General features: G+C 35.3%; 3 protein-coding genes across 3 annotated transcripts; 1 reads left to right on the top strand and 2 right to left on the bottom strand.

Annotated features, from left to right (window-relative positions):
- Positions 1 to 1537: 1537 nt before the first annotated feature.
- Positions 1538 to 4152, top strand: LOC115987096 (nucleosome assembly protein 1;3-like). The gene is made up of 2 exons (XM_031110552.1): positions 1538 to 1884; positions 3825 to 4152. Exons 1-2 carry the CDS (start codon positions 1603 to 1605, stop codon positions 4029 to 4031), a joined length of 489 nt encoding a protein of 162 aa, XP_030966412.1. The 5' UTR covers positions 1538 to 1602; the 3' UTR covers positions 4032 to 4152.
- An 842-nt stretch (positions 4153 to 4994) lies between these two features.
- On the bottom strand, positions 4995 to 9041 carry LOC115987230 (bifunctional endo-1,4-beta-xylanase XylA-like). Its single transcript, XM_031110736.1, has 2 exons — positions 8632 to 9041; positions 4995 to 6688 (listed from the first exon to the last, which is right to left on the bottom strand). The coding sequence occupies exons 1-2, from the start codon at positions 8711 to 8713 to the stop codon at positions 5532 to 5534; spliced, it is 1239 nt and encodes a 412-aa protein (XP_030966596.1). The 5' UTR covers positions 8714 to 9041; the 3' UTR covers positions 4995 to 5531.
- A 6102-nt stretch (positions 9042 to 15143) lies between these two features.
- On the bottom strand, positions 15144 to 16615 carry LOC115984618. Its single transcript, XM_031107640.1, has 2 exons — positions 15578 to 16615; positions 15144 to 15515 (listed from the first exon to the last, which is right to left on the bottom strand). The coding sequence occupies exons 1-2, from the start codon at positions 16613 to 16615 to the stop codon at positions 15144 to 15146; spliced, it is 1410 nt and encodes a 469-aa protein (XP_030963500.1).
- Between the last annotated feature and the right edge of the window lie 8443 nt (positions 16616 to 25058).

Raw genomic sequence — 25058 nt, 5'->3', positions numbered from 1 at the left:
ACTTGGGTGTATAGATGTAGACCTAGACCATTAGGTCTAGATCCACACCTTGCCCAAGAGCCAAACACAAGAAAGAGGCATAAACAAGTATATAAGGTCATAAAAGCACTAGGCATAGCATCCAAACAAAACTTTAAGCACATGAACATGTAGATCCAAACACAAAAACATGGCAAAAAACACATAAAAATGGCAAAGAGCACAAACACAAAATAGTAGGCATATCCTAGCCCAAGAAGGCAAGAACAGCAACATTAAAGCAATAAAACATGTAAGAAAGTGAGTAGACATGATAGGGAAGCAATAAAACATGCTAGGAACAAGATAAAGCAAGAGATATTCTAAGAAAAGCTATAAAACATATTAGAAAGTGAGATAAAACAATAAAAAGGCTAAGAAATTAAATGGGTGTAGATAGTAGCTAAAAAGGTACATCTACACCCCTAAACCTCAAATCCAAGATATCAAGACCAAAGAGAGGAAGATGAGAGCAAGAAACTACCTCTTGATTATTGGGAAAAGTGAGAAATCAATGGTTTTTGTGTGTGTTTTGGAGAGAGAGAGAGATTAACTACCCAAAAAATGCTCCAAAATGCCTAAAATTCTTTTTTTTTTTTTCCCAATTCTGAGGGGTTTGGGGTATCTATAAAATTTTGTGTCTCTTCAGCTTCCGGTGGCCCTTTAAGGTGTGTTAGGGCTAATTGCTGACATCAACAACTCTATCATGTCTCGGTTCTGACTTCGATTGTATATTTGAAGGCCTTCCCAAACTCTGATTGAGCCAATCTTCATATCCCTGGAAATGTGTGGATGTCTAGTTTCTAGAGCACTAACAAAGTTGAAATTCCAACAGTCATATCAAAAGTTATACCACAAGAAGCGAGCTACTGTGCCTAGTACGATTTCCACGATATCTTAACCGTTTTAACTCCGATTTCAACTCATAAATAGTCATTGGAAAGGAAATTCAATAATCTTCTCAATGGCATTGGTTTCAACCCATTATGATGGTCGGATCAAAATTAAGATTTTTGATACTCTCAGGAGTTAACCTCGGGTCAAACTTGATCAAAATTGACAAAAATCTTTGAATAGCTCAAGTTTGATGTTAGAATATGAAAAAAGGGTATAAAACTTAAGAAGTTATACGAGGTATAACTTAAACCTGACTTATATATATATATATATCATTTAAGATTGTTCGATACTTTTCCTTTGACACTATCATGAACAGTCTTTTTGGTTTTAAAAATGTTCAAACTATGAATTGATGTGATATTGGCTTGATATTTAATAAATAATTTCTTAATTATTTTTTTAATAATTTTTTTTTTAACATAGTAGTTCTTTTTTTTTTTCTTTTTTTTTTTTTTTTTTTTTTTTTTTTTTTTTTTTGGTAAATTTGTAGTAGTCTTAGTACTACTAAATAAAAAATAATAAAAAAATTGTTATAGATTTAGACATTGAATTTGTAAACAGTCCCAACTCCCAAACTTGGTACCCTTTTGACTGTGTCTTTGAAGAGTTTTATTTACACGTAAGCCAATATACTAATACTATCCACTAGTTCACTCTCAGTTACAACCAGAAAGGTTGGAACCCATGGCGAGCTTCCTCATCTCTAGCTCAGCCTCTCTTACTCTCACACACACTATCCCCACACGAGCTTTCTTCAGACCTCCGCTCGTGCCAAACCCACCTGCAATTCGCTTTCCCGGCGACCTAACTCGCCGGAGACCCAGAGGCTTAACGGTGGTGACACGTGCTGGTCCCAGCACGAACAGCATCCTCTTCGCTATCGCTATCCCACTCTCTCTTTTGACTATCACTTTCTTTGCTTCTATCAAAATCGCTGATAAGCTCGACAGGGACTATTTTGAGGAGGTAAGTGAGTTTCTGTGAAATGGGTTTTTTTTTTTTTTTTTTTTTTTTTTTTGAGTTTTATCGTGTTTGGTTGGTTGAGAACGCTTCTGGGTCATGTGGGTTTGAAAGGTTTGGTGGGAATAACGTGAGATTTGTGTATGCATGTTTGGCGTTCGATGAAATTCCCCAGTGGGGTTTTAACTGTTTGAGCTAGACATTGTTTTCCAATTAAGCATTAGCAATTCACACTTGTGTATCGTGTATGGTTCATGTAATGTAACTCAAAAATGAATTGTGGATATTGTAAGGAAACGTGAATGTTGAAAACTTGAAGTTTATATTTTTCCAAAGAGATAACAATTGCAATTGTTTGTTGAAATTTGTGTTTTTCCCAATAAAAGAAATGAGCATGTGTATTACTCTAATTTTTTGTTTCCTATTCTTTTTTGTCTTAAAAGGGAAATGGGATTTGTTCAAATGTGTGATATCTTTTTTTTTTGGTTAAAAGTAAAAAATGATTGCTTATATCTACATTGAACTGGGATGTGCTAAAGAAATCCTACATCTCTTTTTAGGCCAATTCTTACAGCTTTACTGGCTCATACAACATTGGTGGAGCTAATTAATTTCAATAAGATATATACCCACATTATACTCCATGTTTTTGTCTTTAATTCTTTTCTTTCTTGTTTTTATTAACGAGGGATTTTAATTTAAGGCCCTTGAAAAAAGCCTCGTTACAATTTCTCTGAAACAAGGTCATATATCCTGTGCTGCTCTGTGCAAAGCCCTTTTTTTGAATATTCAATGTTTCAATATAAAAACTCAATTGGCTGATCTTGATGCTTTAATTTTTCCATAGCACATTTCCTGTGTACTTGGGTCTGTTTTATTTTCAATAAAAATTTTCGTTTCTTTTCAAAAAAAAAAAAAAAAAAAGAATCTTGATGCTTTTATTTTCTCAATTTCAATTGCAAGTTTAGGTTCAATTTTTTCCTTGTACATTTGACTATAAATCTGCTGGAAGAGATCGTCATTGATTATTGATTATTGTCAAGAGTTCTTGTAACTGGAATATACATCATTAGGTTTTGCATTGTAAATTATGATGTCATATCTCAATTATAGATTGTGTTGCATATCATGATTTTGAAGTACTGTGAATTTTGTCATGAGCAAGTGAGGCAAGAATTTTTTGAACCGAACCCACACTTAGTTTTATAAATGACTTGGTTAGTATTTGCATTTTTTGCAATATTTATGAACAATATATGGATTATGGGATTATGTATATTTTCCAATTCAGTGGTGCCTTTTCCCTGTACTAAGGGCTGATTGTGCAGATATTGTAATCCATGGGGGTCAACGGTGTCTTCTTCTTAAATCCTCTGCTTCTGATTTTGTAGTCGCACATTCTTTATAGCCATCCTCACTTCAATGAAATAATTGTAATGAAAATTTGGATAATGTGCCACAACACTTGCTAGGATGAAGTTTCTTTGTGCAAAGGATATTCCATAAAGGACAAAATTTAGGGTCTTTTAGGGTTTAGCTATAAAATTGATTGTAGTCTTAAACTATAACCTTATTCAATATTTTTTTATTGGAGGTGAATTTTGACAAATCCATTATTAGATTACATCTTCTTTTTATATTCTTCATGCTTGCAAAATTTCAAGAAAATTAAAGATTAATAGCTATGTTATCAATAAATTTTTTAAGTGACAAGTTTTTTCAATTTAAAATTATGCATAAAATATAATAAGCTTAGATTATATAGTAAATAATATCTGATTGACACAAAATTTGACATATGTATTAAGAGAATAAAGGACATAAAATTTAACGTTTAGACTTTCAAAATATGTAGTAATATTTATTTTATTGAGTAATTTTGCAGCTAAACTTTGACCTTCCATAAATACCTTTTCTGAAAAAAATGTGTCTTGTCATTGATCCAGCTTGCAATTAATCAAGCAATTAGAGAAGCTGAGGAGGATGAGGACGAGGACGAGGACGAGGATGACGAGAACGAAGAGGATGAGGATATGAACATTTCTTTAGAAAAGAAACCTGCCCTAAAGGAGGAGGATGAGGATATTAACGTTTCTTTAGAAAAGGAACCTGCCCTTCAACGCACTCGAAACCGGCCCAAAAGGGAAGTGTAGACTCTATTTTTAGCTCCATGTTGTATAATATTGTTTCTGAAATCAAATAGACCAAGTGGACAAACCAATATCTTGTTGCTTCACGTTCTCATTGTTTTAGTAACAGTTTTGGAATGTACAACTATTAGGCTTCATCTTCCTATATGTGCAATGTACTAATCATCATTGGATGATTAGGACTACCAAGGTGAAGGAGACTGTAAACAGATGTAAACAAAAGAAATAAAGATAAAAACATTATTTTTTGTATAAGGGAGGAATGATTCCCCATGTGAAGTTCTAGACATTCTAATTGCTCATACAGTGGTACACAACATTGTTCCTGATCACCAGTCAGATCATCGGTTAGATACCCGGAATGGAAGAATGATATTCCTGAGAGATCCGTGACAGTTTCTCACATCTTAATTGAATTCAAATTACCCACCAATTAGTTTGGAGATTGCAGTTAGGAAAGTCGAATACCAGTTTCCATTACCATTTCAAGTGCTTCCTAGTTCCTAGTTTCCGAGTAATCTGCTAGATAAAGAGTTGTCCTAAATCATGAGAAAATCAACCCCTCCAAACTGAATCTACACTATCTAGTGTGCAACCTTATGGCTTTTAAATGACAGATGTAACATGGTTTCAAATTTCAATATGACAATTATTTTTAATCCATAGAAACAAGGTCACACATTATTTAAGTAGCCTGGTTTGAGGGTTCTGATGACGCTCATGTCACAACTCCTCTGCTTTGAGGTCACTAGACTAGATTAAACACCTCATCTCAAGGACACTCCTGCTAAAGTTGTGGACACAAATATCACTATCATTGACCAAACTACAAACAAAATATTGTCTGCTCCTGTAAATGAAGGTTGGTTAAACTACTGATAACAAAACATGTGTTATTCAGAAACAAAAAATTAATTAATTAATTAAAATTTAATAAAAATCTCTTCTACAATTTCATTCAAAAAAGATAAAAGAAAACTCAAATCGCATAACCAACACCCCTCTTGACTAAACAGGAGAAGGATAGGGCAACTTCCAATCACTTAAAGCAATGAATAATACACGGTGCAACAGCTGAAACGCACCAGTATCTATTTAAATAAAACGCTCTCACTAAGAATAGATGTGTGAGCACTGCAAAAACTCTATACATGAAATAATAGAAACACAAGTTAAATTGATCATATAAATATCTTACAAAAAAGGTGCAAAATATCTCTATGGATTTCTCTTCCGAAGGAAACTACAAATATAAATCCCTTACTCGTGTACAACTCAGGGATTGTGCCATATGTTATCACTTCTGGTGTTGAATAAATTGCATTCCAGAAGAACATCACTAACCCTTGCCTATAAGGTATGAAACAACAACACAAAAACTCAGCTTGATGACATTGGCAAAAGACCAGCAACTGGCTTGACCAAAACTCCACTGACAGTGTTTTGCAAAATTCAAAATTCAAAATTTACTAGCAAAAACAGAAGGTCCATTCTACTTCTACATCACTGATACCCAGGGGCAAAATTGACCCTCTTCCTAGTTTGTCCCCTCCTCCAACTTTGGTTTGTTTGATTTCCATCGTCTTGGAACCTATAGCTTTTGTTACTCATTTCATGTGGACGAGAACTTCCCCTCTTCCGGCTACCCTCATTCCAGGTCCCCCTACCTCCACCAGTTCTACTAAATTCCCGACGCTTTAGCTCATTATTAGTTTTGTCCCACTGTTTCCCACCCCATCCATTTCCCCCACCACAATTATTCCATCTAGATCTGCTTTCCCAAGGATGGTCACCATTATCCAAATTCTTTCGCTCCTGCCAGTTCCAGCCCCGACCTTTATTCCCAAAATCCCCCCATCCTTTATCCTCCACCGAAGCAACACCCTGATAGCCACGCCCCCAAGGATTGTTTCCATGATCCCACTGATTCATGACGTTTCCCACCTGTTTTAAACCCCATACCTTGTCCACACAATTTCCCCATCCATTGTCCACCATACCTCCATTGCCTTGAGTGAAGCTGCGCCCCCAAGGATTGTTATCATCATTCAAAATTTTTAAATCATTTTTATTATCTTCCCACTGTTTCCATCCTTGTGCATTAACATTCAGAGTTCCACTATCCTGCATATTGTTACATTCCCATCCTTGTGCTTTATTTTTCAGAGCTCCACTACCCTGCATATTGTTACATTCCCATCCTTGTGCTTTATTTTTCAGAGCTCCACTACCCTGCATATTGTTACATTCCCAAGGATTGTTTTCTTGGTTCATGTAATGCCCCTCTGAAGGAACAGACACTGATTTTTTTATCCTTTTGTTTTTATACCCCAAATTTGAATTCTCTTCTCCCTCATCAGGAGCAAAGTACACTTGATCCAATTCCTTAATCAGTTCATGATCAATTTCAGTATTCCAATCTATTTCATCAATATAAACATCTGGATCAGGCGGAGAGATTTCACAGGGGAGGTTATTCATATTTGCCCAAAAACGTTTCTTTGCATTTTGGAGTGCTTCTTCGCCAGCAGAATCATCCCAACTGAGAATATTTTTATGGCAGAACATAATATTCTTGGTATCTACTATCTTCCCCCATGGTATTGTTCCAACCAAACTGCAGAATTTCTTTTCCCATAAAGGCACGCCATCTTTCCATTCTATAGGGGAAAAAAAAAACAATTTATGAGCTCACAGAGATCCATTATTGTTTCTGATAAGAATCCACTAACTAAACAAAATGAGTTGAGAATATATATGAAAAAAGGAGAACAAGAAACCCCACGAACTAAAACAACTTTCTTCATCAGTAAATAAACTTATTTTAAGGAAAAGAAATGTAGCATTGAAATTGATGAACAATGTTCAACATATGCAGAATATCATGAGAATCACACAACCATCTAGAAGAAAGTTTCTCTCTATTCACTCTCTTAACACCAAACAGCCATCAAACCCTACTGAAGAATTCTTCATGATATTATCGAGAACCTTAACTTAGCGTTGAACTTTTAAAGACCCTACATCAAAATTAGTATCAAAGCCCATTAAAGCTTCTGTCTTGCATCACCTATCTCATGCAATCAGCCCTTTTAGAAGGAGAAATACGAGAATATAATGAATCCATAAGAGATTCGAAATTTGTACTCCCTTTAATCATTGAAATTATGGATGACCATGAGATTCCAAAAAGAAATCATGTCCTCCCCTCTAGAGCACCATGGAGAGGACACTGAAGCTTCCTTATCCCCCAGGATTCCCAACTTTGTACTAATTCAAAGTGGAGAACTTGTCCTAGCCCGCTCTAACTCCTTTCCAGAGACTACACCCATGTGGCTTATGCACATCCAAAGTACACCAACCAGATCCCAATTCCCCACATTGAGCAGCAACTACACATCTCCAAGAATAGCTACCCTCCCCATCAGACCCCCATAACCACTTACCTATTAGTGCTTGGTTAAATGTGGTTATCTTCCTTATAGCCAACCCTACCCAAATCCCAAAGCCATTTGAATTTAATTCTCATGGTTACAAGTCCTAAAATTCCTTCAATTCTATTAACTGCTTAACTCAGTAGGCACACCAGCATGCATAAAAAATATGATTAAGGTCAGTGTCTACTGTCCATTCTATTATCAAGGGTGCATCTGTTATAGCACAAAAATTATTGCTTTTGTTGATGAATACTTAGCAACAGACAAACGAGGACACAAATTGGAGGGGATTTATGGTTTCCAACCAGCTAGTTAAACCTATTTAAAGGGCAAAATCACGTAACCCTAAACTAGAAGATCCATGGATTAATTACAATTAGCAGCAAGTAACGCGTGGACAATATCCTAATCTTAGTAATTAGTGTACAAGGTGACAACATGACTAAATTACTATACAATAATAAGTTAAGTCCAACCTCCAACAGTCCTCCCAACAAGACCAGAATATAAATTTAATTAGTCAGAAATCTTAACAGAAGTTGAAGAAAAGGAAAATCCGTAAATACACAAATGCTCTAGGGAATCTATATATAAATGGAAATGTGAATTAAATTAAATCTATATATAAATGGAAATGTGAATTAAATTAAAGCATATAATTTTCAGTGGCATTAAATTAAATCTGCAAAAGATATAATTTTGAGATGAGAATACACTTTCTGGCTTCATCCTTCTAAAGATTACTGTATGCAAATGCCATAATTGTTAATATTAGGTAATGTCTAATTCAGAATAAACATTCTACAATTTTGATATAGATTTGGCTGTGTAAAACTACGCTATGTATCTATTCAAAAAAAAAAAAAAAAAGACAATTCCTATTCCTTTCCTTTTCATTTATCGCTTTCTTTAATTCTTTCTCTCATAGCTAAACATTCCAAAGACATAAAATTTATTAAAATTCAATTTCTTAACTATTTCAGCATTTTCTTAGCAACCAAACAGATCAACAATAACAACAAACTCAAGAAACTAGTAAAAGAAAATAAAAAAACTACTATAACAAAGAATTCAGATCAAAACCCATCAAGAAAAATACCAAAAAAACTAAAACCCAGTTCACAAAAAGGACCAAAATCTTGAAAAAGAAAGAAAAAAAGAGTAACCTGGAGGAGGTACAGTGTCGTAAACAGGCGACCTTGGAGCTCGTCGTTGACGGAAAATTCTTCGATTTTTCCAATTACCCATTACACCCAAATGCACAAAACTCAAAACCCAACAAAGAAAACAAAGAAAAGAAAGAAGACCCTTCTCCTTAAGCCTCTCTTCTTCTCATTTTTATAGAAGAGAAAGAGAGAGAACTGAGAAAACAAAAGACAGATATACTTCGAGAACAAGGTTTTGAAGCACTAGCAAAGAAGCAAAAGATGAATGGCCTTGGCTAAGAAGATTTACCAGAGAGAGAGAGAGAGTGACATTGACATTGACAATGGGGTTTCTGGTTTCTGAAGGGACTGTTTGACCTTGGTAAATTTGTAACGTTTTATTTTATTTTTTTTATTTTTGGGTAGTTGGCTGTAAAATTTGTGTTTATTCTGTTTTTTATAGCCATGAACCATGATGTTGTGTCGGTCTCATTTATATGTCTAGGACCACAAATTTGTGGTGGATACATAATTTCACTATTTAAGAGTCCAATGGTAAAGTTGTGGAAAAATTTGTACTACTAAACTTACTATTTATTTATTGTAAAAGTCAGGTTTAGTCCCAATTTAAGTAACTATGAACTATTTTATAACATTTTTATAAATTGTTATTGTGACCAACTTTTTATTGATTTTCGTTTGAGCTTACTAATAATATCATTTTTTATTTATTAATAATTACTCGCTACATCATTAATTTATAAATCATTTATTTATTTATCAATAATTACTCACTACATCAATAGTTTATAACAATTTTTGTAAAAAAATCTATATCTCTAACATATTTCTTATTTTTATACTATTTATTAATAATCTACCACATCGGTTGTCTTTTTTTTCTTTTTCTTTTTTTTGGATCTACTTTCTCTTATTTTAAAGTGCTACCATGCAATATTTTTTTCATTTACTTTCTCCTAAAAAAAATATGAACATCATAGATTGGGATTGAAATGACAATGAGTGAGGAACTAAAATTATTAAAGTTAACAAAATACAAACAAAATTTTTAAAAAATATAAAATAATTGTTTCTTAATACATTTTAAATGGATCATTTATTAAAATAAATTTTGACATTCTTTTAAATCTTAAAAATAATCTATGATTGATTTTATATACTTATTTTGGCATTCCAACTTTTTTAAAGGAAATTTTAGAAACATTCCAACTAAATTGAAACATGAAATCACACACAAAATCCAAATTAAATCAAAGAATATATTTGAATAGCTTCCAATCCGATGGACAAAATGCGTTTTACCTTCTTCTTTTTTTCTTTTTTTTTGATAGGAAGACTTCAAACTTTATTAAAATCATGAAATGCAAGATACATCATGGAGAAAAGCTTGCTCTAACAAGCAAGGATTCTCTTCCATCCAAGTCATATAATCGTCAAGGCTTGACGCATATTTTGCTAACAAATAAGCTGGCCTATTTCCTTGTCTTCTATTATGTAAAATCAATCTGTAAACCAGCCCCATACATCCCCAGTATACCCGAAATAACATGTGCCACAGAGGAGGGAGGATCAAATTGACCACTCAAGGAATTATACACCACCAAGGAGTCCCCTTCCACAGTAAATTTAGCAATCCCAACATCCCTTGCAAAACTAATTCCAACTTCAACAGGCTTCACCTCCACCTCTAGCGCTCCCAACGATGAGTTAATTTTTCTACTCAAAGCTACTACTTAAGGGTCATCAAATAGCCCATGACCCATGGGCTGGCCCAATAACTCGCTAGCCCACCAGGCTAATGGGCAGCTCAGCCCGGTAATATTGAAGCCCGTGGGCAGCCCAGTAGTCCAATGGGACAGGCTATGGGTTGGTTTCTTTACCCATGGGCGCTCGGTGGGCCGGCCCATTAGCCCAGCCCAGTAGCCCGACCCGTTAGCCTGACTCATTGCCCAAAATTTATAACAAAATAATTTGGGAGTTGGGTGGGTGAGGGATTGAACTTTAGACATTATAAAAACTTTAAAACCACACACCTAACCACTAAATACTTGGAATGATTGTGATACAATATGCATAATAAATATATATTTTGGTATTAGTCTAGTAACTTTGATTTTTAAAATAAAATTACTAAGATGACTGTTGCCTTACCTCTGTGCCTCTGGAAAGAAAGTCATTCTTTCCTTTGATAAATTCCAATTCTTTCCTTACAAGTTACAATTATAGAAGAAATTCCTTAAAAAAATAAAAGCTTATCGTTGGTTGGAAGAAATTCTTTCCTTAATGAGTTGATATTTGATTCTTCATATATTTCCTTTAAGAATTGATATTTTATTCTTCAAATATTTCCTTTAAGAGTTGATATTTAATTCAATGTACTTATTTATTCTTATCAATAAAAGTTAATTAATCTTATTTTAGTACCTTTTTAAGAGGTATGTCTTAGTATTTTTTTTAATAGAATCTTTTTAGTAAATTTAATTGTTCAATTTGATAGTTTGTAATAATATATAATTATAATTTTTTTGGTTAAATTTTTATAACCCCATTGAAGACCTGTTAAAAATGCCCATAGATAGCCCATTAAACCCACCTCACTAGCCCAGCCTGCTAAAGCCCAAATGGGCATTGCCCATGGGTAGGGCCATGGGCTAGGGTTTTTCCATCCAACCCGGCCCGACCCAGCCCATTGATTAGTCAACAGCCCATTAAGCCCAGCCCATTAGACCCATGGGCCAAGTAAAAACGGGTCAGGCTGGCCCGACCCGGCCCATTGACGAGGCCTACTACTACTACTAAACCATTAGAGTCGCGAACCACCACTCCTACACCTGCTGTCTTCTGCTATTTAAACACCACTCCATCCACATTAACTTTGTACTTAAACCCTGTCGGGGGTGTCCAGTGAGGTATCGGAGTTTCTGGGCTTGTGAGTCTCGGAGAATCGTTCGCCACTAAATATTCCGCAAGATATTGAGATGTCCACTACACTATATCTCGTCCCATCCGTTTCCTCTTCCCATTTTGAACTTCATTTTTGTTAGCCCATATAGCCCAAGCAACGGTAACCACCATTGCCACTCTTTCGTCATCATATTTTCTCACTACCATCAGATTCCACAATAGGTCAAAGAAAAACGAGATAGAATGTGGGTCAAAAGAAAAATGCAACTTTGTGTGTTGCCATACCTCCTAAGCTCGTGGACATCTCCAAAATAAAATGACCCATTGTCTCAGACTCTGCCTTACATTCTTCACACCAATCATCTTGCAGAACCTTTCTACGCATCAAGTTCTCCTTTATGGGAAGGATGTTGCGACACGCCCTCCATGCAAAGTGATGTACCTTATGAGGAACCAAAATCCTCCATACAGACCTTCAAAACCTTCTCAAAATTCCATCATCTGAACTAGATCCACTATCAGACCGGGCCCCCTCCATGGCCAATTTATAAGCTCTTTTGACACTAAATTTACCATTGTTATTTCCTGCCCAAATCAGCTTGTCTTCAGGTAGTTGCACACTCAATGGAATGCTCTTTATCAATTCAGCCTCATGAGGAAGAAAAATCACATCCAACACTTGATGTCCGTGCACCAGAATCTTGAGAGATTAGTTCACAAACCCGTGTATGCAGAAATTTCCTTGGAGATACCACCTTGTATGTAAAAGAGGTTGGCAACCATTTATCACCCCAAACACAAATAGAACTCCCATTACCCACATTCCACCGAGTTCCTTGTTGCACCAAATATTAGGCTACCATAATACTCTGCCACGCATAAGAAGGATTATTACCGATTGAAGCTTGCAAAAATTCTGAGTGTGGAAAATACCTTGCCTTAAAAAGCCGTTATAGCAAGGAGTCTCGCATTGTTTGGAGCTGCCATCCCTGTTTAGCAAGAAGAGCAAGATTAAATTGCTTTATTTGACGAAAACCCATTCCTCCGACTCCTTGGGTGCACAAAGCTTGTCCCAACTAAGTCAAGCCATTTTTCTCTCATCATGTTTTTGACCTCACCAAAAGTTGCAGATCATGCTAGTTAACTCATCATAGAGAGAATCTGGGATTTTAAAGCAACTCATTGCATATGTAGGAATAACTTGAGCTACTGTGTTAATCAACACCTCCTTACCTGCCTTAGACAAAAAATTTTCTTTCCATCCTACCAATTTTTTGCTAAGCTTTTCTTTAATTGCGTTAAATGAGATCCTCTTATTCCTTCCCACCAGAGACGGCAAACCCAGATATTTTTCGTGTTGACGAATAACCTGTGCTCCGAATCTATTCTTTATCTCCTCTTGAATCTCCCTAGAAGTGTTAATACTAAAGAATAGAGATGTTTTAGCTCTATTCAATTGTTGACCGAAAGCATTCTCATAAACAGCAAGGATTCTTTGTAAAGTGGTACATTCTTCAATAGATGCTTTACCAAAGATAATGCTATCATCTGCAAAGAAAAGATGTGATAGTGTGGGACTACCTCTACAAACCGATATGCCCTCCAACTCCCCATTTTCTACTGATTTCTAAATCAAAGCAGATAAACCCTCAGCACATAAAAGAAATAAATAAGGTGATAAAGGATCTCCCTGTCTTATTCCCCTTGTTGGTACAATATGCCCCCTAGGTTTCCCATTGATCCTAATTGAGTAAGATACAGATGTGACACACTACATAATCAGTTTTCTCCATTTTTCCTCAAATCCGAATTTCTCCATTATTTTTTCCAAGCATACCCATTCAACTCTATCATAGGCCTTACTCATATCTAATTTTAGTGCCATCTCCCCTTTCTTTCTACTTCTCTTCTGATTAATGCGATGCATAGCCTCAAACGTTACAAGAACATTATCAGTAATTAACCTTCCATGCACAAAAGCACTTTGGGTGTCACTGATAATAAATGGAAAAATTTTCTTTAGTCTATTTGCAATCACCTTAGATGTAATTCTAAAAACCACATTGCAAAGACTAATAGACCTACAGTCAGATACCCTCTTAGGTTCTTTAATTTTTGGGATAAGAACAATAGGCATCTCATTAAAATTAGGAGGTGATAAACCATTATTGAGAAAATCAAGAATAGTTTTAGTGACTACCTCACCAATATTTGGCCAAAAATGCTGATAAAAAAGTGGAGGCATACCGTTAGGTCCTGGAGCTTTGAGGGGGTACATTTACTTCTTCACTTTTCTCACTTCATCTTTTGTAAAAACCTTTTCAAGCATTCTGTTCATCTCCACAGTTACCTTTGGTTGCAAGGCTTGTAACAATTCTGAGAACTCCGTTGGATGAGTAGTAGAAAAAAGTTTCTCATAGTAATTCACCACCAACTCACCTATTTTCTCCTCATCTTCATGCTAGCAATCATTCTCATCTAGCAAGCCTTCCATGTAAATTTTCAATTTTCTAGCTAATGCCTTCGCATGAAAGAAACCTGTATTCCGATCCCCCGCTTGATACCAGTTGATTCTCGACCATTGCAACCACATAGCATCCTGTTTTTCATTCCAACAATTCAGCTTCATCTATGTTTCCTTCATATCTTGAACATTATTAGGAGTACTTGGTTGCCTTTCAAGCCATTCAAGGTGCTTTTGCAATTCGGCAATTTTGTTTCCCACATGCCCGAACTCAATTTTATTCCAAGCCTCCAATTTCATTCTACACTTCTCCAAACACGATACTAAAGGGAAATCTGATCAGTCAGCCAACCCATCATTCCATGCCTCCAAAACTACTTCCTCACACCTTGGGTCTTTGAGCCACATCAACTCGAAGCGGAATAGTTTCTTAGGTCTCCTTCTACGTTTCTGTACCAACCTTAGCAGTAAAGGAGAGTGATTCAATGCTGATGAAGGTGATGAAGTTTTGCCTCAGGAAATAAACTCAGTCATTCCGTCGTGGAAAGTGCTTTGTCCAACCGTTCCCATATATGCTCACCATCCCTCCTCACATACCACCATGTATATTTCGGTCTCACATAACCAATATCTCTCAATCCAGAATAATTTATTGTATTCACAAAGTTCATCATTTGCTATCTTGGCCGAGTACTCCCTCCTTCCTTTTCAAACATTCCTGTGATTTCATTAAAATCACCAATCACAATCCAAGGTAATGTAGAGGTGTTACTCAATTGTTTAAGTTTTGCCCAAGATTTCGTTCTTTTTGCCGTCTTCGGATTCCCATAAAAACCTGTCATACGCCACCAACCATACTTAGTCCCACCATCCACCCAAGCATCAATATGTGAAGGTGAGAAAGTTTGTACCTCCACCTTAATATCCTCCTTCCACATTAATGCCAGATCACCACTCATACCATTGCTATCGACAAACACCCCATGCTTAAACTCACATTTATCACGAACCATTACCTTCTAGTCTTTATTTGATTTCGTCTCCATAAGGAAGACAATTTTGGGCTCTTCATTTTTAACTACGTTTTTCAAGGCATTAACTGTCTGGGGGTTCCCAAGCCTCCGACAATTCCAACTTAAGAGATTCATGGTGTCCAGTGGGGTTGCCTAGCGACCTCTGCCGGTCCAAATTCTGATGCCAATAGCATACTAAAATTTTTGGTTTCATCCTCAAGTTTATGCTTCTTACCCTGTTCCAGTAAGAGCACTTCTCCCAACTCATTAGGCAGTTTCCTTTTTGGCCCCTCCTTTTCTAAAACATCCCGTTCACTTTCTGTTTTTGATCTGGTCATTCTAGTCCAAGTACCTTTAGATTTAGGCTCCACCTCCTGTGGCCCATCAGTTGGACCACCTTTTGTAGTAGAATGCCCACTTTTTTTGGACTTCTTGTCACTATTACTACTTGCCCACCCAGGAGTAAACAGTGGACTTTCTTTCTCCACGTAATGTGCTGCATGCTGAAACAGTGGAGTTTCCTCATGTGGCTTATCCTTTGTCCCGTAGAATCCGTCTCCATAACCACTAAATTTGTATCTGATTCCACATTGACCACCTTATCGGCTTTATTTGAATTTCGAACTCCCCCATCACCATGAATCGCCTCATCTATCTCCTTAAGTTGCACCTCAAAATTAGTAACGGATTTAGGATCAGAAATTTCGAACTCTACCACGGCCTTGCTAACTGATGGTTCATTGGTTTCCTCCGTCGTTCCTAGTGTGTTTTGGCCAGTACCCGCCATAACCCACCTCCCTTTATTCATTCCCTCCTCCCTATTATCTGTTTTTTTGTTCTGACCGTACCCTTGAACTTCGACTACATTCTTCTTCGAGGCATTATACTGACTAGCACGAATCCACAGTCCAAATTGCTGCTCACTATTCGACAAAAAGCCACCATTCCACAGCCAAATTCTGCAATCTTTATCATCATGTGTTAGGTGCCCACACCAAAAACATATGTTGGGTAACCATTCATACATGAAAGATACCCAGCCATCATTATTCTCATCAAACATGACCCTCCTACCCCTACATAGTGGCTCTAAGATGTTAATAGTAACCCTAACCCTCATAAAATTTCCTCCTCTCATCTCCGTAGTGTCTTTTGGTATATAAACCTTACCAATAGATTCCCCAAGGTTGATGGCCACGTCCGTCGTTAGAAGCAAGTAAGGTAAGTTATGAATCTGAATCCAAAACGATACCCTATCGAACCCGAGTTCGTCAATGGGAGTTGACATATCATAGCGTTGGAAAACCACTATATGTCGATCAAAGGACCACGGCTCTCCCAGCAGCACCTTTTCAACATCTTCAACCGTCTCAAATGCGAACAGCAACCTGTTATCCCCAGCATCACTTACTTCGAATTTGTGTTTGGTACGCCACAGTGGCCTAAATGTTTTTGCTACTGCCTCCAGGTTCACTGAGCGACAAGTATAAAACTTGGCTACTAACACAAAACCCTGAGTTTTCTTCCTCTTAGACAGATCTAGTTTATCTCCTTCTTTTTCTGAAAGCGAAAGTTTTGTCCAACTCTTTGTGAGATCCTCCATACCAGCCCTAGAATTGTATCCCAGACCCCACACAAGAAAACCCACTAGCCCTCCTAGTAATAGTGTTACTAGAGGGAACGCACCTTCCTCCGTGAAAGAGGGAAACAACTATGCTACGATATGGAGAGGCAACTACCCTAACCCTAACCCTAACGAGAACTTTTCCTTTGGCACAGTTATGAGTCGTCCGTTTTACCTCTAATTATACATGAATATTATTTGATTGCATGAGAATCTACATTTTTTTTTGAATATTTAATTATTATTTTTCTTGGTGACTAAATTTTAAGAACACTTGCTAGAAAATCTAATATACTCATCTATAAAAATTAGAATTGTATGTGCCTAAACAGAAACATGTATTAATATGGCTGAACTAGGTGAAATTGAACCGAAGCAAAAATTGTCTATTAAAAGTGGCCAGTTACTCTTGAATGTGCCAAAACAGAAACAAAGTTAAGATAGTTGAACCAGGTGAAATGGATCAAACAAGTTTAACTGAAGCAGGAATTATCTTTTTAAATAAAATAAATAAATAAAGGTGCCGTTCGCCTCATTTTAGTGTCTTCGCACAACCACTGCCCAGTATAACCATAACATGGAGCCCTACTCAGTTTGGTTTGCAGAAGACTTACTATCAAATAATAACAATGACTTACATATATGAAAAGTAATCAAAACACACCAGCCAATCTACCATGGGTCCTCAGATAAAAAATAAAAAATAAATTACAAAACTCTGTGACATCCTACAAGAATTTGTATGTATGCATGTATGATCTTTTACACTTTAATACAGGTGCCACGGAAGCCACCGTTGGGCAGTTTAGGTAGAGTTGAATAATGGTATAACAATTTCTGAAATGACAAAAAACTAGATCTGCATTTGTTTCTTTTTCTTTTCTTTTTTTAAATGATACTGCAGAAATTTGCGAAAACATTTGAGGAAGTAGATTGTTGATTGTGAATTCTCTCTTTTAAGTACAATAAGCAGCACTTCAAACCATCCACAGTTTAGCAATTTCCTGCAGCCAAAGCATTGGTGGGCAAAATAGGTTGTGGATGATTCGTAGCCGTGGTAAGATGGATAATGTCATCAAGTCCAGCAAAGCATCGTTAGCTCTCTAGACTGAACTCATTATCATCCTCAGGATTCTCAGGCGAGGCTGTCTCTGGAAAGACTTCTTCAAGGGGATACATCTTCTGAAATAGCTGCCAAAGTACCAGAAACACCACCAAATTCCAGTCAGTACGTCAACATATGAAAATAAGCATAATGCCTCAATAGATTAAACTTATGGCAAGACAACTAAGAGAAAGAGAGAGACCATTAACAAATATAAAATCAATGAAAGATAGTCATCCGATTATACAATTATTTTGTTTCATATATCCTTCCGAACTTTCATTGCATGGGGGATGTCCCAAAACAGACTAGTTTATGCTATGAAGTAAGATGTAGTAATGTTGAGAAGTACCACAACTCATACATGGTAAAAAGAAACAGGAACTTTATGAAGGTCAAATTAAAGATAAAATACCTTCAAAGTTGCAAGCAAAATATTATTGTAATTAAGATTTCCATCTGGCATGGGAGTGGAGCTGATAGATTCAAAGTGGTCCTGGAATCAACATAAAGTGCTTATCAGATTGCAACACATGTCAACCATAATGCTACACATACACAAATCACATTTACTGGTTTCAGCAATAAGGTCTACATGCATGAGCTCTGAAGTCTCATCCATTAGGGCTTTTAAGTCCTATCCATTAGGTTACCTCTCCAGTCTCCTCGTGTTTAATTTTCATTATTATTCATTACAAAAGCACTCAGAGAGTCTTGAATCCACAACCTCATCCTCCATCTCATACATGTGCAAGGAGGAAGTGCTATTTGAGCTAGAGCACATTGGCTATCCTATCTGCATCTTTACCTTATTCATTTTGATCCTCATGTTATTATTATTATTTCTATAAGTAACTGAAATATATTAATGAAGAGAAAAAGACAGTGCTCCCATTATATATCTATTTTTGATCCTCATGTAATTAGGAAAAGAAAAAGTGATCTCTTTATCTATCAGTGATAATCCCCCAGGCCTAATGCAGGCATGTATGTAAATTACAGCATCAATCCCACAAGGGTCCTCAAAAAGAGAGGTTCAACCTGATTAGGGTTAGGGGTTTTTCTACTTCTTTTGGAAGGGGTGGACAAATCAAATGCACATACTCTGTACAACTATAACATCATAATCTATAAAACAGAATCTAAAAGTATAAAACTTCTGCTGAGAAGCACACCATGGTAAGCTACTGAATATACAATGCCTTCCAAAGCACGGTGGGCTTTTCTTCTGCTGAATTTTCACTGTGAACTGTTGTACTACTTTCAGGATGTGCAGACTCAGGTAGTGTGAGAAGAGAATCCATGGCAGCATTTAGTAACTTTTGACCTTGGTTGGCATCATGACACAATGTGGAAAAGTATATTACAAACCTAAAAAAAGAGAAGGGAACAATGTCAACACACATTTCACTAAGGGAATCCATATATTCATGCTAGAGTCACATGAGCATGGAGAAAAAGGAGTCAATAACCATAATCAATTATTCAGCCACATTATAGTACACATCTCTCCACAATTAGCACCATGTATCCCACATCATAACCAAAGGCCAAATGCAACACTACTTAAATCATAACAGTGTAAAAAAAAGGCATTCTTCTAATTAAATATTTGTCACACAATCACATTCTGAGAAAAAAGAATATGGCTTCTCCTTTCATATCATTTTTTCTTTTATTGGGGAAGCCAGGGGGTTGGGGGGGAAGCAGGAAGCAGGATGTTGGACATCACAACTAATTCAACAACAGGACCATGATATATTCTTATAAACATTCTCTTATTAGGAGCAACCTTCATTCAATGCTCACTTGCAAAATCAGGATCGCATTAGGGTAAATTAAACCAAATCTCCCTAGGGGTTTGTATAAAGGCAATAAATAAATCCATGCTCTCTCACTCCGTGACTTCTCTAATGGAATATAAAATTTAAAAAAAATACTTTTACTCAAATTATTTTTTTTTTTCTTAATTTGAGTAGGAATCTTTAAAAAAATGAAATATTCCGTTAGAGAAGTTAGAGTGTAGAGGGGATTGACTTAATTGTTGCCTTTATGAAAACCTCAAGAAAGGAATATCATTTCATTCTTTTTTTTTGTGGCAACATTGCACCCTTGACTTAAACAACTGAGGACAAAATTTTGTGGATCCTACACAAATTATACATGCTTCCTACTGCAACAGACCTATATTGTTATATTGGGCACAGACATAATGCTTCCTGATTGAAAATGCACAACCTCCCAAAGATTCCATCATTATGATATACTCATTGGTAAAACATTAAAAACAGAAGACAGATTAGCAATTATCTTCAAAAACTCATAACTTACATACCCAAAGGACAAACAGCTAAATCGCTATAAAATTAGTTGTAGCCTTAAACTATAACCTTACTCAATTTCCCCATCCATTGTCCACCATACCTCCATTGCCTTGAGTGAAGCTGCGCCCCCAAGGATTGTTATCATCATTCAAAATTTTTAAATCATTTTATTATCTTCCCACTGTTTCCATCCTTTTGCATTAATATTCAGAGTTCCACAATTCTGCATATTGTTACATTCCCATCCTTGTGCTTCATTTTTCAGAGCTCCACTACCCTGCATATTTTTACATTCCCAAGGATTGTTTTCTTGGTTCATATAATGCCCCTCTGAAGGAACAGACATTGAATTTTTTATCCTATTGTTTTTATACCCCAAATTTGAATTCTCTTCTCCCTCATCAGAAGAAAAGTACACTTCATCCAACTCCTTAATCAGTTCATGATCAATTTTAGTATTCCAATCTATTTCATCAGTATAAATATCTGGATCAGGCGGAGAGATTTCACAGGGGAAGTTATTCATCTTTGCCCAAAAACGTTTCTCTGCATTTTGAAGTGCTTCTTCGCCAGCAGAATCATCCCAACTGAGAATATTTTTATGGCAGAACATAATATTCTTGGTATCTACTATCTTCCCCCATGGTATTGTTCCAACCAAACTGCAGAATTTCTTTTCCCATAAAGGCACGCCATCTTTCCATTCTATAGGGGGAAAAAAAACAATTTATTAGCTCACTAAGATCCATTATTGTTTCTGATAAGAATCCACTAACTAAATAAAATGAGTTGAGCACATATATGAAAAAAGGAGAACAAGAAACCCCATGAACTAGAACAACTTTCTTCATCAGTAAATAAATTTATTTTAAGGAAAAGAAATGTAGCATTGAAATCGATGAACAATGTTCAACATATGCTTGAATATCATGAGAATCACACAACCATCTAGCAGAAAGTTTCTCTCTATTCACTATCTTGACACCAAACATCCATCAAACCCTACTGAAGAATTCTCCATGATATTATCGAGAACCTTAACTTAGTGTTGAACTTTTTAAAGACCCTACATCAAAATTAGTATCAAAGCCCATTAAAGCTTCTGTCTTGCATCACCTATCTCATGCGATCAGCCCTTCTAGAAGGAGAAATACGAGAATATAATGAATCCATAAGAGATTCGAAATTTGTACACCCTTTAATCATTGAAATTATGGATGAACATGAGATTCCAAAAAGAAATCTTGTCCTCCCCTCTACAGAACCATGGAGAGGACACTGAAGCTTCCTTATCCCCCAAGATTCCCAACTTTGTACTAATTCAAAGTGGATAACTTGTCCTAGCCCGCTCTAACTCCTTTCCAAAGACTACACCCATGTGGCTTATGCAAATCCAAAGTAGACCAACCAGCTCCCAATTCCCCACATTGAGCAGCAACTACACGTCTCCAAGAATAGCTACCCTCCCCATCAGACCCCCATAACCACTTACCTATTAGTGCTTGGTTAAATGTGGTTATCTTCCTTATAGCCAACCCTACCCAAATCCCAAAGCCTTTTGAGTTTAATTCTCATGGTTACAAGTCCTAAAATTCCTTCAATTCTATTAACTGCTTAACTCAGTAGGCACACCAGCATGCATAAAAAATATGATTAAGGTCAGTGTCTACTGTCCATTCTATTATCAAGGGTGCATCTGTTATAGCACAAAAATTATTGCTTTTGTTGATGAATACTTAGCAACAGACAAAAGAGGACACAAATTGGAAGTGATTTATGGTTTTCAACCAGCTAGTTAAACCTATTTTAAGGACAAAATTGCGTGACCCAAAACTAGAAGATCCATGGAATTTATTCCATCTGAAAATCAAGGATTAATTACAATTAGCAGCAAGTAATACGTGGACAATATCCTAATCTTAGTAAGTAATGTACAAGGTGACAACATGACTAAATTACTATACAATGATAAGGTAAGTCCAACCTCCAACGGTCCTCCCAACAAGACCAGAATATAACTTTAATTAGTCAGAAATCTTATCAGCAGTTGAAGAAAATGAAAGTCCATAAATACACAAATGCTCCAAGGAATCTATATATAAATGGAAATGTGTATTAAAGCATATAATTTTCAGTGGCATTAAATTAAATCTGCAAAAGATATAATTTTGAGATGAGAATAAACTTTCTGGCTACATTCTTCTAAAGATTACTGAATGCAAATGCCATAATTGTTAATATAGGTAATGTCCAATTCACAATAAACATTCTACAATTTTGATATAGATTTGGCTGTGTAAAACTACGCTATGTATCTATTCAAAATAATAGAAGACAATTCCTATTCCTTTCTTTTTCATTTATCACTTTCTTTAATTCCTTCTCTCATAGCTAAACATTCCAAAGACATAAAATTTATTAAAATTCAATTTCTTAACTATTTCAGCATTTTCTTAGCAACCAAACAGAACAACAACAACAAACAAACTCAAGAAACTAGTAAAAAAAAAAAAAACTACTGTAACTAAGATTTCAGATCAAAACCCATCAAGAAAAATACTAAAAAAACTAAAACCCAGTTCACAAAAAGGACCAAAATCTTGAAAAAGAAAGAAAAAAAGAGTAACCTGGAGGAGGTACAGTGTCGTAAACAGGCGACCTTGGAGCTCGTCGTTGACGGAAAATTCTTCGATTTTTCCAATTACCCATTACACCCAAATGCACAAAACCCAACAGAGAAAACAAAGAAGACCCTTATCCTTAAGCCCCTCTTCTTCTCATTTTTATAGAAGAGAAAGAGAGAGAACTGAGAAAACAAAAGACAGATATACTTCGAGAACAAGGTTTTTGAAGTACAAGCAAAGAAGCAAAGGGCGAATGGCCTTGGCTATGAAGTTTTAGAGATTAATGGCCTTAGCTAAGAAGATTTACCAGAGAGAGAGAGATTGACATTGACAATGAGGTTTGTGGTTTCTGAAGGGACTGTTTGACCTTGGTAAATTTGTAGCCTTTTTTTCTTGTGGGTGGCTGTAAAATTTGTGTTTATTCTGTTTTAGATTTACCAGAGAGGGAGAGATTGACATTGACAATGGGGTTTCTGGTTTCTGAAGGGACTGTCTCAGTCTGACCTTGGTAAATTTGTAACTTTTTTTTTTTTTTTGTGGGTGGCTGTAAAATTTGTGTTTATTCTGTTTTTTATAGCCATGAACCATGATGTTGTGTTGGTCTGATTTATGAGTTGGTCCAGTAGCACAAATTTTTCGACAACTTTTTTTTTTTTTTTTTTTTTTTTTAGAAATAATTACAATATCCTACTAATCTCACAATTTGAACTTTTTCCCCTTTAGATCCCCAAACTACATTATTTATGGTACTATGAGGAGATGCCAATTCAACTATAACACTTTGTGCAAAGTAATTTTTCAACAACTTTGTTACACGACATGTCTTGAACGGTGGAAATAAAATAGTGAGAGTAGTCATGTAGCAAAATTGTGAAAAAATTTGTAGTATTAGTGCGCATTTGGATATAGCTTATTTTGCTGAAAATTGAAAACAATAAAAAAAAAAATTCAGTTATTGTTCATTAATAAAATTACTTTGCATTTGCCTGTTTCAACTGTTCATATTTCATGAACAGTGTAAGAGATGCTAGACTTAAAAATAAAATAAAAAATAAAAAAGCCAAAAACGCAACTTGCATGAAACGCAGACGCAAATCCGCTTACCCAAACAGAGTTTTAAACTTTACTCTTCATTTATTGTAAGAGTAAGGTCTAGTCTAAATTTACGTCGCTATAAACTATTTTACAATATTTTTATAAATTGTTATTATAACTAACTTTTTATTGGTTCTCATTTGGACTTACTAATAATATCATTTTTTTATTTATTAACAATTACTCACCACATCAATAATTTGTACATCATATACTTATTTTCCAATAATCCATCACTAGATCAGCGGTTTATAACAATTTTTGTAAAAAAAATCTATATCTCTACCATTTTCCTTATTTTTATATTACTTATTAATAATCTACCAAATCAATTGTCTTTTTTTCTTTTCTTTTTTTCGATTTACTTTCTCTTATTTTAAAGAGCTCCCATGCAATATTTTTTTCATGTACTTTCTCCTTAAAAAATATTAACACGCTAGATTGGGATTAAAATGACAACGAGTGAGGAACTAAAATTATTAATGTTAACAAAATACAAAAAAAAATATATATATATATATATATATATAAACATAAAATAATTGTTTCTTAATACATTTTTAATGGATCATTTATTAAAATAAAATTTGACATTCTTTTAAATCTTAAAAATAATCTATGATTGATTTTATATACTAATTATGGCATTCCAAATTTTTTGAAGGAAATTTTAGAAACATTCCAACTAAATTGAAACATGAAATCACACACAAAATCCAAATTAAATCAAATAATATAATTGAATAGCTTCCAATCCGATGGACAAAATGCGTTTTACCTCTAGTGACACATGAATATTATTTGATTGCATGAGAATCTATCATTTTTTTAAAAAATATTTAATTATTATTTTTCTTGGTGACTATATTTTAAGACTACTTGCTAGAAAATCTAATATACTCATCTATAAAAATTAGAATTGTATGTGCCTAAACAGAAACATGTATTAAGATGGCTGAACTAGGTGAAAATGAACCGAAGCAAGAATTGTCTATTAAAAGTGGCCAGTTACTCTTGAATGTGGCAAAACAGAAACAAAATTAAGATAGTTGAACCAGGTGAAATGGATCGAACGATCTTAACTGAAGCAGGAATTATCTTCTTTTTTTTAATTATTATAATAATAATAAAAATGTGCCGTTCTCCTAATTTTAGAGTCATAACACAACCACTGCCCAGTATAACCATAACATGGAGTCCCACTCAATTTGGTTTGCATAAGACTTACTATCAAACAATAACAATGACTTACATATATGAAATGTAATCAAATC

Source organism: Quercus lobata, chromosome 4 (assembly GCF_001633185.2).
Source record: "Quercus lobata isolate SW786 chromosome 4, ValleyOak3.0 Primary Assembly, whole genome shotgun sequence".
In the NCBI taxonomy this organism is placed as follows: Eukaryota; Viridiplantae; Streptophyta; class Magnoliopsida; order Fagales; family Fagaceae; genus Quercus; species Quercus lobata.
The sequence above is the reverse complement of the archived record's forward strand: the minus strand, read 5'-3'. Positions and strand labels throughout refer to the sequence as shown.

Coding starts and splice junctions, on each gene's coding strand:
- LOC115987096 (XM_031110552.1), top strand. CDS start 1,603: ATGGCGAGCTTCCTCATCTCTAGCTCAGCCTCTCTTACTCTCACACAC. Junction 1,885..3,824: donor ACAGGGACTATTTTGAGGAG/GTAAGTGAGTTT, acceptor TCATTGATCCAG/CTTGCAATTAATCAAGCAAT.
- LOC115987230 (XM_031110736.1), bottom strand. CDS start 8,713: ATGGGTAATTGGAAAAATCGAAGAATTTTCCGTCAACGACGAGCTCCA. Junction 6,689..8,631: donor CGACACTGTACCTCCTCCAG/GTTACTCTTTTT, acceptor TTTCCCCTATAG/AATGGAAAGATGGCGTGCCT.
- LOC115984618 (XM_031107640.1), bottom strand. CDS start 16,615: ATGGAGGATCTCACAAAGAGTTGGACAAAACTTTCGCTTTCAGAAAAA. Junction 15,516..15,577: donor AATCAGATACAAATTTAGTG/GTTATGGAGACG, acceptor CCACTGTTTCAG/CATGCAGCACATTACGTGGA.